This window comes from Agrilus planipennis, unplaced genomic scaffold (assembly GCF_000699045.2).
Source record: "Agrilus planipennis isolate EAB-ADULT unplaced genomic scaffold, Apla_2.0 scaffold66, whole genome shotgun sequence".
NCBI classification, from domain to species: domain Eukaryota; kingdom Metazoa; phylum Arthropoda; class Insecta; order Coleoptera; family Buprestidae; genus Agrilus; species Agrilus planipennis.
In genome coordinates, this window is record NW_020438868.1 from 1,149,959 (window position 1) to 1,164,894 (window position 14,936).

At 34.8% G+C, this 14,936-nt stretch overlaps 1 protein-coding gene across 3 annotated transcripts in view; it reads left to right on the forward strand.

The window, feature by feature from the left end:
• Positions 1 to 14,936, forward strand: part of LOC108734684 (muscarinic acetylcholine receptor gar-2) — a 155,827-nt gene that overhangs the window by 120,746 nt on the left and 20,145 nt on the right. For 2 of the 3 annotated variants that reach the window (XM_025976520.1, XM_025976522.1), the window contains exon 2: positions 4,845 to 4,977. In XM_025976520.1, the coding sequence (XP_025832305.1) occupies positions 4,868 to 4,977 (110 nt within the window). In that variant the 5' untranslated portion in view covers positions 4,845 to 4,867. The remainder of the gene's footprint in view (positions 1 to 4,844; positions 4,978 to 14,936) is intronic. The other variant, XM_025976524.1, reaches the window with a different exon arrangement.

The following is a 14,936-nucleotide window of genomic DNA, read 5'->3' on the forward strand; positions in this document are numbered from 1 at the left end:
AAAAAATTAATATAATAATATATATATATATTAATAATTTGTTTTACATATTATTTAATAGAAGTAGATAGTTGGTCAATTCCTATCACGCACCTTGACTCGTGAAAAGACGAAAAATTTTCGAGAAAGATGAATGGTCTGGTTCTCATAATGCATTCTCACCAACATGACTAAACGTCAGGTTAGTGTAATGAATTACCAGTGGTTGCTGTTTGACACGTCCGTCGATATTTTATAGGCGAGCTAACTACAAGAGTGTAACCTAACGACAACTTTTTCAAAGTGCGAAAGGCCATTCCACGTCAGTCAGTCCTTTCTATTCCTCATCACACTTATACTTTTACATATTGATCTGTGTTAAAATTAATGTGCTTGTATATGTTGATTACTATTTTATGTCAACTATAACGATCTATTTGTCTAGTTTTCCACCGTGGTAAAAGGATAATTGTTCTAACGATTTTCTCGTCCACGTGCATCCTTTTACATCGATTATAAAATTTTCTTTACATTACTTAACTGACATAATAATCGAACGTTGATATGCCAACAAAAAGTAGTAATCCGATAAATGGGCTATGATTAATGGAATAATTGAAAAGGAATAAAGAATTGTGATAAGTTAATTATTGAAAACAGTTAATGACGTACTTTTCCTCATACTTACGTCATGGATTTCATAATAGAAACCAATAGAAGTAAGTAGTGAGTGATTAAAACTCCAACACGAAGAAATTCAAGTTTATTATATAAAACTACCCACCGTGGGGGTTTCGTCAGAATTGCGAGATATTGCTTACAATGTAAATTGTAGAGAGCAAGTGCAGTTACATGTAATTTTTCATTTGAAAGTGTGCATGCACGTGAAAGTAATCATTAGAAAATACGGGTTTCTGTAGGTATACCTACGACGAATTAAATTCGAATCCGTACTTCCTGAGAATAGCGGAACATATACTAACCATAACAGAATAGTTTCATCTCAGTCTCTACTCTGAAGCACTCGACAACTTTCAATGTTAATGCTTATTGCCGCTGCTTCAATTCCATATGGCGACCGACGCTTTCTGGCTTAGTAATCTCGAAGAAATAATTTCTGCAAAATTACAGACGTTCGTTCAAATCATACTTTGCTTTTTTGAGTGAACCCCCGATTGTATCATTTACCAGTGGCGTTAATCTATAGGGTCACTAGAAAAAAGGTATTATTTTCTGGTATTTTTGAAATACAAGATGTATATAGACAGTATCTGTCTTCATGTACCTACCTGTTATCAGTTGCTTCAATTAAGTCAGAAGAATGATCAAAATTTACAACAAGTTATGAAGTAAGTACATAAACAAAGTTTTAGGACTGTTCACAGAAAAGATAATTCTATTTGCGCCACTGCAATTGCATCATAACATATTATTTACACAAGTACAAAGACTGTTAATGTTAATTAATAGTTTAGGAACTTTTGAATTTCATTATGCGATTGCAAAGTTCACTTCGAACGTTGTTTTTGTAAATAAGTCCTCTTCAGTGTTTGGCGCAAACAAAAACAATAGGCCACCTCGTTATGATCTACGATTGCCCTTAAATTTTGTTATCAACCCTCCATCAGTCCAATTAACTTGTTTACCATTCCTAGGTCAAGTATTTTCGCAAATGTCAGAAACGAATGTTGCGTGCGACCTCTAAAGAAATCTACGGAATACCTGAAATGTTCTCTAGTTCGGCGTGTCTCCAACGAAAGCTTAAAACTTATCTTAGATCTTTACTTTATTGTACATTCGCAATTCCGCACCAAACACAAAATCAAAGCCATTTGCAGAATTAATGAGTTGTGACTTTCGATATCAATCACTCCTTATCATCGATCTCTTAAGCGCTAATGACACTTTGTTATAATCTTCCATTGGACAAATTTGTCAAAAGATTTCGGTAATTGCTCTACAATGTACAGTTCTGGCCACTGTTGTGTAATCAGTTTTTTTCCATCTGGTGTCGTTAAAGTCATACTAATGCTGCAAGTAGAGGTAGTTTAGGACTCCATGGAACACGACCTTGGGCTTAGCAGTGACAAAACTGCGACTGTTCATTTTGTTGTCGTCGTTTACAAGCTTATCAGTTAAGTAAATGTTTCTAAAGCAATAATGAAGAACATTTTAAAATACGTTTAACATAACGCCATTAGCAACAGCATTTCTTCCAATTTAATTATTAACAAATGTGTGTTATTAAATTCTGTGTAACGCACCTATACGTATAACATTATTGGCAGTTTACTTCATTTCTAAAAAAAAGTATCGGAAAACTATTTTGTGTTTAATAACCGTAGTCCTTTGTGATTACAGGATAATTTTGAGGCAGCGAAGGGACAGGAGTGTTCGTACCTTTTACGTAGCTTCCAATGACGGACTGTTGCTTTACATATTTTTTTCTCTGGCCTTTTGTGCTTTTAAATTCGCTCATTTAAAGCTTGGTAGCAAATGGTGCACACCCGTATGCGTACTTTGGTACGTGTTTGTAATTTAGAATCGGCCGAATACACCGAACATGTGGGGGAGTCCTCTTTATATTGAGGGTCGAAAATGTTTAATTAAACGTTCTGTAACGTTTTAATTAAAAATTAAAAAACCAAAAATAGAACGAGTAATCGGATACAAAATTATATATTCTAAACGATTGTAGCAACTGTTTTAAAGTGCATTATCTACGTATTTGTGGGGTTCTATCTCTATCCGAAGTATCCGATGCACCCATGTGTACATAGCAAGCCATTCGAAGATATAAGGTCTGGTTTTAGGCCGACTATCTTAACAGTTTATAAAATTTACGTATTTTATTTAGGCATTGCTGGTGTCAGAAATTAATATAAAATCCTTATTTACTTTCTGTAAATGTTTGCATCTCGGTTTCCACAAACGGTAGGTTAGCACCCTAAGTGCGCCCCTAATAATGACATCATCCATGAATAATGCACAGTCTCTAATTACAACTGAAAGTGCCTCAGAGGTGTGTATCGAACTCCTGTCTCTCTGTCAATCATTTTGAAATGCTTATTATAAGTAGATATACTCCGTCATTGTAAATATTTTATCACATTTCTTCCTCTCCTTGACTTACGTGTTTTAGTGTGAGGGAACGACATCAAAAAAGAAAATTGAAACATCAGGCTTTTTGAAGTGAAACTTCTATATAGACAACGGGGTATTACGATTTTTTTTGTCACGAAAGAGCGTTACGGTCGCTAGGAGGGGGTAGACGGTATATCGGGTGGTGAAAGGCGGCAGCGGTGGAGGGGCAGAGAAGGCAACGGCTGTATTAGATGGATATAATGCGCAGCGGGGAGTCCACTAGAGTCCCGACGGCGTGTGCTGTGCTCAGCTGTTGTTTTCTTACCTCTATTCTCCACGTTGCTGGGTATCATTGCCTCTATTTGCGGTCTGTGTAAAAACTAAATGATAATTGACAGTAAACCTGTGAAAACAAAATATGTGCTGATTGTTAACGAACGTGTTCAATTTGAAAACCAGCCCGTAAAACTTCAAGTAAAAATTTTTCTTGCGATTCGTTTTTCCAGTTGTCCGTTGAGGTTTCACTTCTACTATGTGTCCCAACGCACATTTCGTTTTTCTTTTTATTTTCTTCGTAATTAATTCTACACCTACTACCTACTACGAGGTTATAATTTTAAAGTAGAATTTCAATCTACTTGAAATAACGACGGAAAAAGTATCTAAAGGGAATTAGCTATAGCGAAAAGTCGATCCATTCGGATTCTGTACCATTAAAGTTTAGGGATTTAAATAAAGTAGATGAAGTAGAACATAAGCTCCTTAAACGTCTAAAGAAAACTTAATGATAGTCAAAGAAAGCGAAGCATCTCGTTGATGAGAAGTGGAGTTAACGACGACTTGGGGAAGTCTTTATAACAGTAAATTAACCGTGCAAGCCAGGTTAGACATACATATATGTTATTATGATTCATTTCTACTTTAAAGTTGATGAAACGGTACGTTTAGGGCCTCCTCTGAGAATATCTTCTAAGCCTTCTTTAAGCTTACAAACATCTTAAATAAATTAAACAACACAAACATCCCTTATTAGAGAGACATATACTTGAATAAATAGCGAAATATATATTAAAATATAAACTTTTGACTAAATACGTTCAATTGGATGGTTCTGGATATTTTCTAAAAATCTCATGTCTGTACTTCTTGCAAAAATTGTCCCAAATCCCTAAACAATTTGCAAACATAATCTGATGTATGTAGATTCTTTTATACTCCTGCTTTTGTTTCTGACATGCCTCTAACTAGCCTCTGATCTTCAATATTATCGCATATCTGTAATACTTACGCTCATACACATATGTACCATTATATCCCCCAATGGTATTAGTTTGTCTTTTAAAACTAAACCTCACAACAGCAATAAAGATAGAAAACAGAATCGTTTAAGGGACAATTTATGTTTTTTTTTTGACAGTCAATTTATCGGTTTTACCTACAGTAAAGTTGGATTGAGTTAGATTGTCTATTACAAATTCATCAAGTGTAACAGATGATCCTTCGGGAAAACCAAATGAGCCTAGACCAACGTAATGGGAAGTTCGAAATCGATTTATGTTAAGTGTTTTCTGACTTAATGACAATTTAACTGTTTTAATTACGATTTTATTTTACCTATTGTCTATCTGCCTTTTCTGAAACATTTTTGATTGCCTGCTCTCTTGGGGATGAAAATAGAGATTGTTAAGTTAAGAAACGTCTGTAGTTATTTGTAAAAATTTACTAAATAGTCATTAGATACCGGCATTAGTAATATTAAAATTGATTTTTCTTATTTTCAGAAGAAAGCCAAATGATTTGAAATATGCAGGATCAGGAAAACTCTACTGACTTTGAAAGCCTCTCTTCAGTTTCATCTTCGAAGAATCAAACCACTCCCATCTTTTCTATTGGATTAGAATTCATAACGCAATGGTAAGTTTTTTCTAATTACAACGAAAACTATTTAAATGTTTAATTGAATATGTGCAATGTTCGTTAACATTTCTTTTGAGTTAACTGAATTTCGTAGTTGACTTATTTTAATATGATAACTGAGAAGTGCATCTAGAATCAGTATTTCACCCTAACATGGGGAGGATATAGGAGTTCAAGCCTCCTCCTTTTCGAAAATTTTGTTGCGCACGTAAAAATTAATATCCATAATACAGGACGATCACATTCAGATGTTGTGCTGACGCTCAGTCCATTTATTAACTGTGCTGGTGCCGTGTATATTTCCATATTTTATTATGACAGATGATCGTAAGTCCGTAAGCGTGACTTGTGCTAGTATTGATTATATGCATTTAATAAAATCGCATCCTGGTTACAATGCTGCAACACGCTGGCCAATAAATTCTTATCTAATGTAACATTTACGACCAATCGCCTTTATTTTAGTTCCTGCATAGTCGAACAGGACCTAAACATTTGCCTTCAGGACATTGTGTACTGTACTAACTATAACATGATTGATAAATAACTAATTCATGTCGATGTTTACGCTCTAAAATCCGTGAAGCGAGATGATTAAATTCCGATGTTGCGCTGACATACAGTACATTTAATAGCTGTGCTGGTGCCGTGTATATTTACGGATTTTATCGCGACAGGAGATCGTAAGCGTGACTTGAGCTGGTGTTGACTATACATCTTTAGTAAAATCGTATTCTACAATATTTATATGTGTCCGATCACCTTTAGTTTTAGTTCCTACAGAGTTGCACAGGATCTAAACATTTGCCTTCAGGACATTGTGTATTGCACTAACTATAACATGATTGATAAATAACTAATTCATGTCGATGTTTACGATCTAAAATCCGTAAACCGAGATGATTAAATTCCGATGTTGCGCTGACATGCAGTACATTTAATAGCTGTGCTGGTGCCGTGTATATTTGCGGATGTTATCGTGACAGGAGATCGTAAACGTGACTTAAGCTGGTATTGACTATAAATCTTTAGTAAAATCGTATTCTACAATATTTATATATGTCCGATCACCTTTAGTTCCTTCAGAGTTGAACAGGATCTAAACATTTGCCTTCAGGACATTGTGTATTGCACTATAACTATACCATAACTGATAAATAATTAATTCATGTCAATGTTTGCGAGTACCAGGCATCAATTCTTCCCTTTACGTGACGCTCTAGAGGATTTCGTATTACTAGAATTTGAACTGTACCTACGTCATTCGAGAGACATGTTTACCTTTCGCTCTAATGAAACGTGGTAGGCGTGGACGGGGGTGCGATAGGTTCGAAACGTGTAGTATTGAATCGAAATCGAATTGGCTTGGTATCTGGAGGTACAAGGCTCTGGAATTACCGGGATGACGGCTATCGACTGTTTGATGGAATTCATTACGTTAATTGCGAAACAGACTTCTTTATTTAATACCGGGATTGCACATCCTGGATCAAAAACAGTAGCGTTTTTTTGTTCATATTTGATAATGACTTTATTTTCATACTATTTATTTTGATCACGAGGACTATTCAATCAATTTAATGGGAATAATCCTGTTGATTAATATAAGGGATAGGAATACGAAGATGTATCTTTCCGATTACGATCTGTATCTATAAATTTTCTGACCGGACTGATCTGCCTTATGGGCCAGCAAATCTACAATTTTTGTAGATCTAGAAACAGTTCTCGTAACTTTTCATTTTATTTTATTACATATTAAAATCATTATTAATAAGTAGGTACTCATAATATAAACTCATAACAAACATAAGTAAATAATATTTTATTATCCTGTAAATATCAGGTAAAACAGCAAGGATATTCGATCGTACCCAAAATCAGGACGAAACCGTTATCCTTATTTAATTTATTAGGGTAGAAACCAGTAAAACGTTTGTGTTAGCATAAGGAAAATGTTGGAGTTCATCCTGCTCTGTTAATTGCAGTTTAAATATACGATTGCAAAGTTGTGGATGTTGCCACTGGGATTCCGGAATATTATTCAGTATCCTCTTATTTGATGATAAGCCAGAGATATCATTAACGTAGATATTTGCTTGACGACAACTAATAATAAGTATTTAGGTTAATCGAATATTTTCTTTTTGTTGAACTAGCTTCAGAGGAAGTTGATTTTGAAATGTTTTATTCAACTCGATTTTAACGTTGTGGAGATTTTGTTCCTTCTACAGAATACTAATGCCCTTACGGACATATAAAAGCTTAATTTGATTGAAGAAGTGGGTTACAATAACTGATTAAGTTGACAAATCGTTTTTAAGAACAGTTAAGCCTTAAGAGAATAAAGTTCAATTCACTTAAAATTAAATGCAAATAGAGAAAATGTTTTTTATTCAAAGCATTTGCTTATTTAAGTAGATTGACTAAGCGTCAATAAACAAAGAAGTAGGAAAGCTGTTTGTGCGGTGTATCAAATCGCAACGGGATTTGGGTGAAATCTACAAGCAATATCAGTACGTCAAAGTACAATACGTTTCATTGGAATTGTATTATTCGCTGTGCAGTTGTACAAGAGCTTATTATGTATTATGTCACACAATCTACACAGACGGCACCCCTCTTGTATGACACTTCCTGCAATACAGACAGGGATTTTGTCGATCAGGCTAGTAGAATATTAACATTTTTCATGTATGCAGGTATATTTGTAGATAAACCGTGTTAAGTATTAAAATTTGTATCGCCTGTAAGGAAAAACGTGTTGTGTTAAGAATCCGTGTTAACAGAGAATACCATGTTATAAAAGAGTCAATCCAAGTATTTAGTGGAAAACGTGTTATGTCAACAATATTGAGTGTTAATCGGGTTCTGTCAGGTTAATGGTAATCGTAATGTTATAATTTCGTTCTGCAATATACCCTGTTAGTTAAAAGCATAGATAAACGGTGTTAAGTTTGTACAATGCCGTGTTAATGGGGTTTTCGTACCGTGTTATATGGTAGATATTACCGGTCTCGTTCTTACAAGTTAATGTTGCAGGATACCGTGTTATGTATGTGTTATCGAATTTATTGCACCATGTTAAGTAGGAAAGGTGTTTTATTAATCACGTTCCGTGTTGTGAAGGAGCTACCACACTATTGTGCATAATGGTCAATGACAATCGTGTTAATAGAAATCCGTGTTATGAAGTAGTTATTACATTATCTGCATCGCGTATAGGGAAAAACGTGTTGTGTTAAGAATCCGTGTTAACAGAATACCATGTTATAAAAGAGTCAATCCAAGTATTTAGTGGAAAACGTGTTATGTCAACAATATTGAGTGTTAATCGGGTTCTGTCAGGTTAATGGTAATCGTAATGTTATAATTTCGTTCTGCAATATACCCTGTTAGTTAAAAGCATAGATAAACGGTGTTAAGTTTGTACAATGCCGTGTTAATGGGGTTTTCGTACCGTGTTATATGGTAGATATTACCGGTCTCGTTCTTACAAGTTAATGTTGCAGGATACCGTGTTATGTATGTGTTATCGAATTTATTGCACCATGTTAAGTAGGAAAGGTGTTTTATTAATCACGTTCCGTGTTGTGAAGGAGCTACCACACTATTGTGCATAATGGTCAATTACAATCGTGTTAATAGAAATCCGTGTTACGAAGTAATTATTACATTATCTGCATCGCGTATAGGGAAAAGCTTGTTGTGTTAAGATTCCGTGTTAACAGAATACCGTGTTGTAAAAGAATCATTTCATTATTTCCAAGTATTTGTGTGAAAAATGTGTTGTACCGACAATGCTGCGTGCTAACAGTTTAACGACTATCATATTGTGAATTTACGAGTAATCACACTTTTTACACTGTGTATCGTATCTTTTGTAGGGAATTTCGCCACTTTTAGCACATGTATGAAAAACATCAGAAATCGTTTTATCAGTGCAGTCCCTACAAGAACAGTTGAATCCGTCTGATAGAGTTCTTTGCCTAGTTTAGGATTGGTTAGGTATCTGTCACGTTTAAAGTCATCAACTGTCACCTATTATCTTTCCCATTGTGCACATTTCCTTTCAGATTTTACACGGTGCAGTTTGTCTTTGACTACGTTATTTCGATGTTTAACGTCCGTCCCTTTGATATTCATTCAACTCCTTCAGTTCTCGGACGTTCCCAAGATTCCGTCGCACTCTGTTCGTTCGTTCCTTTCGAGAATTGCAGCTTTGTCTGCTTTCTCTTATTGTTTCCAGTAATTGTTTGGTGCCTGGAGCGTTTTATAATTATTGTCCTTGTCTTCTCGAGGAATCGGGGAATGGTATAGAATAGTCAGAGATAATTTGATTCTCTATTCATCGAAAACTTAGTGGCTTAATAAATATCACAAAGAACTTTTACCTACGAATTGTATTTCCATTTAATCTTGTTAGGACTTCATTGTAACCAATTTTGGAACAATACACTTGTACATAACTGTTACCAACTTGTTTTACCAATATATATTAGATGTATTGAATTGGTGATAGGAAAACGTAGGGTAAGAAGTCAAACAGCATTCTTGACATTAATTATTCTCTTCTTCTTTGTGAGATTTTTGGGCACTGTGTGCAAGGATGTGACAGTTTTTTTGGCGTACCTATTCGACTAATATGAAAGAGATTGTAAGACTTCTGTAGACACACTTGAGTCTTGAACCAGACGAAGCTCATGAAAATAGTAGAAATTGGCGTTTCACATTGGTTTGGAGCAATTGAAACCAACCGGCAGGATTCAAACCATAATATTTTCTTGTATGAGAGTAGTATTTACGTCACGACCAATAGACCTCCTTCGGTTTGTTTCAGATTATACAATAATCAACAGATGGTAAAATACTTTATAGGCAACATGATTAGATATTTGAAATTTTAATTTAGGCATTAGCAGAACTTAAAACTACTGTCTGAAATATTAGATAAAAAGTGTATTGTCCGGGTCTGTGGTCACACTGTACATATTTGTCCTTTTTACAAAAGGACATACCGATATGTATGTTCTGTCAATGTTCACGCTGTGGGCTGTAGCCAGTGTAACCTAGATTCAATCTATTGGAAAACAATTAAAGCATGCTTTTTGCACCGCTGGCGTTGGTTTCCAAGTACAGCGATACTTTCCGAGAAAAATAAGCTTTGAGCAACTTCTCGCTTTCATAAGCACGTTATGATTTCGAAAAGGGAATCCAAAAGAAAAAGATATCGATATCCTGCCATTAAACTTTAATGTCAACGTCTAAAAGGCACTCGGCAGGTCTAATCTGAAGCGATGCAACTGATGTATAAAATTTCAGATTTCATTAAAAATGAAAATTGAATATTACGATGGTGAGAAGTCGCGATTAATTCAAGTTTAATAGGAGCTTTGAGCTTTCGCTAATTCCTAAAGGAATATTTATCATTGGAAACTAGTTCTTCCCCCTGCTCTATTATGACGTAATGTCGGCCATCATTCTTTTCTAATTGTTGCAGTTGTCGGCCATCATTCTTTTTCAATTGTTGTCGCATTGTTACTGATGTCGGCCATTATGGTTTTTTAATATTGTTTAGTAAAATTTAAAGGAATTGTTTGTAAATAGGTATGCAACACATCGTACACTTCATCATAAGAAATTGCTGATACTNAAAAATTGACCATTTTATCCACTACAATTGCATTGCTCAAATGTGCTGTTATTGGTAACATTTACTATTATTCATGATTGAACAAAACTTTTGGCAGGTACTGTATGAAAAAGTATGTTTAATGAACAAGAGTCGAGATTATAATGAGCTTTTTTCCCCTACCTACGATTTTGCCAGCGCGCATCCTAAACATTGGAAGGGGCATACCGCTAGAGAAAGTAAATTTGTTTACTAAAACTTCTTATTTAATTACATACTATATGCTTAAACAACATTCATGATTATATGATACTAGCATCCTACAAACTTTTATACCCTTTATATTTTATTTTTTAATAGAAATTATCGTATATATTTTTCCTATATCCCATCCGTACCAAAACTCATTAAAATTGGTTCAACGGTTTCAATGTGAAAACGTAACAGACAGACTTAATTACTTTCGCATTTATAATATTGGTATGCATTTTTAAGACAGAAAAGCTTTTAAAACATTGTTGCAGATATCAGAATTTGTTTCAACGTTTCGCCTTCGGTTAAAAGCCTTTGGAAGTCAAGTGGATTTGTTGAAGATACCTACTAAATATTTGTAACTTTCTTTAGATAAGTAAAGTACTCGATGATTTTGAAAATATGCAGGTATACCAAAAATGATTTTTTTTTGTTATTTTGTTATGTTGTCTGTAAGCATTCTATTTTACGAAAACGGATGTTTTATCGAGACACTTTAGCGAAATCTATGGATGATTTAAAACCATATAGGTATGTAAAGCACATAGCCTTGTAGCTGAAAGCGGAACTGGTTGCGGAAGCTTCCTGTGAGATTTATGGAGACTCTCCGTCAGATAACACCGTGATTCTCCTAAGTTGTTTACGTAACACATTCCGAACAATTTATTTGAGTTACTGTTACTTGCATTTGTCTATGAATTTTTTATTCCATATCGGAAGTAATATGCCGAAAAATAGTAATTTATGAAAATGACATTACAATATTTCGAAAAATATTTAATGTTTCAGTTAGTTATTGCTTTATATTTTCAATATTTTAAAAAGATAGGTCATGACGTTGATGAAAAAATAAAACCGCATACAAATAAGCATGTCTAGCTTTAGTAGATTAATGCGATAAATGTGACGTGGGTACTAAATCAGAAAAGTTAATGAATTATCACGAGCGATACGCTTTTTATTATTTTCGGACTTGATAAAAATACGCAGCGGATTATTTTTGTTTTAATTATATTTTGCGTAAACAGTGGCGATAGGGAATATCATAAGTGTCTTATTATCTGTCAAGTATCGCATCTATCACTTAGTTGTAGATGTTGCCAACGATCAATTTACTATTACAATTGTTTCGGGGGTTCCCGGCGTTTTTTAGTACTTAACTAACTTTATACATTTCATATTTGTTTAATTATCTATATTATAATATTTTGTTGAAAAGCAATAATTATCTTTACTAAATGTGATTATCAAACGGTACGTGTGTGAGAGAAGTTTTAATTTATAAAACCCTTTAATAATAATAATCAGTAGGTGCTGCAGTGGTGCAGAACTACTGAATAGGATATTTGTGTATTTTTCCGACTGAAAAATTAAAATTGATTAGTATAATAACTTAATGTATTTACACCAATCCCAATGCTGAGGTGATTGTAGAAAATTGCGTTTTGACGGTCGTCGTGCAGGTCGACGGGTCCTTTACATTATTAAACTGGTCCGCACGAGACAGTTCTGCTAGGATACAGCTGTGAATTATAAATAACACAAATACGTTCAAATTTGATTGCCCGAAAAATACGGGAACAATGTGGTACCAAAGTTATTCCAAAAAAAAAATGCGACTATTGGTTTGTATTAGGCATACGCCATATCTAAAGATGGTTTTTGGATTTACTCCCGTCTTTGTCAGCGGACACGGGATAAACTCATTGAAAGCCCTCCCTTTTCCAATTCTCGTCGAGCACTCTCTTGTCTGCAGATTCCTTTTATGTAGTCAGTCAGCAAATATAAAAATGTATGTCCTTACATAGTGTTGTTTGGATAACTCTTGAAATCCCAGAACGTTTTTGTGTTCGCGAAATGTTTTTCGCCTTGAGTCCCATCGCATGTCATACGGACAAGCAATGTTTGCAATGCAGAAAATTAAAGCAGGCTCCTAAACATTATAGCGACTGAGGGGAACGAACATCGACGAAGTGTCGTCTTAGTTACGCTTAGCCCTCCGGGAATGTACAGATTGTTAAAACAGAAAGCGCAACGACGCAATCACTCCCTGGAATATTCTTCTTCCATCGCTTTTTATCTCCCCCTAATCTGTCCCATAGCTTTCGGCGAACATTGCGAACGGATGTAGTCGGTTTCTGATCATCGCTTTGGGGGAGAATCATTACTTATCGAAATACAGTTTCGTTTGTTGATAGAAACGTAATAATCGGCGAAATGGATTTTGTTTCGACGAATCGCATTTTTGATTACGAATACAGACCACAAAATCACTTTTGTTATTGTGAATCGAAGAAGTCAATGAGGATAATGATAAAAAATCGTCTGAAACATTCTTTACTTTTCGTAATATTAATATACTTCGTTTACTTTCTGTAGCGATGTTAAACTTCAGTTTGACCGGCGCAAAGTAGAAAAGAACAGCACTAGGCCAGAAAAGGAAGGAGACAACTCTCGGCCAAACTCTTAACCGGTGAGGAGCGTATAATCCGTACAGTACTNTTGACGGTCGTCGTGCAGGTCGACGGGTCCTTTACATTATTAAACTGGTCCGCACGAGACAGTTCTGCTAGGATACAGCTGTGAATTATATTAATTCTAACTATATATATACTCAGTATTCCTAAGTTGTTTAACAACTCTGTCGATGAATTCTATTGAAAAGTAATCTATGAAAGATCGTAGGAATGAATTGACTTAAAAAAAAGGCGAGTAAACAATTACAGAACGCCGTCTTCATTTCTTCACGAGCCGCCATATTGATTATGACAAAACTTATTTTGCAAAATCCCTTTTGTTCACGCGAACCGGGCCCGCATGACATCAGCGAACAAATATTAATGAAAGCGGTGGAGAATTGTCATCCTTCTTGTTCTATACAATTGCAAACAAGGCGTATAATGCGCTGCGAAGCTGACGTGCAGACATATACATACGTATCTACACGAAAACACGAAAGAAAATGAAAATACATCCCGATAGTCGCAAGTTTCCGACGTGTCTTCTCAAAAATTCGATTGAATAGCTTGCGTCTCTTCAAAAATTAGAGAAAAACAAACATGGAGGGTAAACTGGGTGAATTAAACGTTATCGATTATGCAATAACGAGGGTATTAAATTTGAAATATGCCTCGTGGCGATAGCGCAGCTTAATTTTAATGAGATTATTGTTCGAAAAATTCAGACAAAAAAAATTTAAACGTCCATGGTTGGATTATTATGCCTGTTTTGTTTTGTGTTTGGTCTCAATGGCGGGAATATTAAAGTGAGTAGGTACAATATAAAGCTGCTGTTTATATGATTTACACATAAAAACTTTGGCGTAAATGGAAGGAAACTTGTATTAATAATAGGATTAATATTAAAAAAAAAACTGCACGTTAATACAGTAAGATGTCATGTTTAATTGAAGGAAGTGTATTCATATACATGTACATCTACTGAAAGAATAATGGCGGTTCAAAACTTCATTCGTTAAACTAGCGACAAAGCAATTTTCGTCGTTTCAAAGGAGAGAGTCAACATGTAGTCAATTTTAAATAAGGCTAAGAAAGGTTTGTCTAGCCGTTTGTTCACGAAAGAAAGCGAAACTTAAGCTAAAACCGTCTCTCGTATGCAGCAAAAAGAGCAAAAGTTCTTCAAGTAAAAGCCGACAATATATCCTGGCTCTCCTTGAATTCTTAAACGCGACGTAGAAGGAATTGTGGTTCAACCACTCTTCTTAAATTCGATTTTTCTTCTCTCAATTAAAGACCATAAAATTACAACAGAGGTCACAAAAAATTAGTATTCGTAGGTAATTATACTTCGTTTACTTTCTGTAGCGATGTTAAACTTCAGTTTGACCGGCGCAAAGTAGAAAAGAACAGCACTAGGCCAGAAAAGAAAGGAGACAACTCTTAACCGCTGAGAAGCGTATAATCCGTACAGTACTGCACGGAAAAATTGACCATTTTATCCACTACAATTGCATTGCTCAAATGTGCTGTTATTGGTACCAATTACTACTGAAAATATCAACGAGATGTTTATTTATATTTGAAGACATATTAAAGGCTTTAACGCTTGTTTT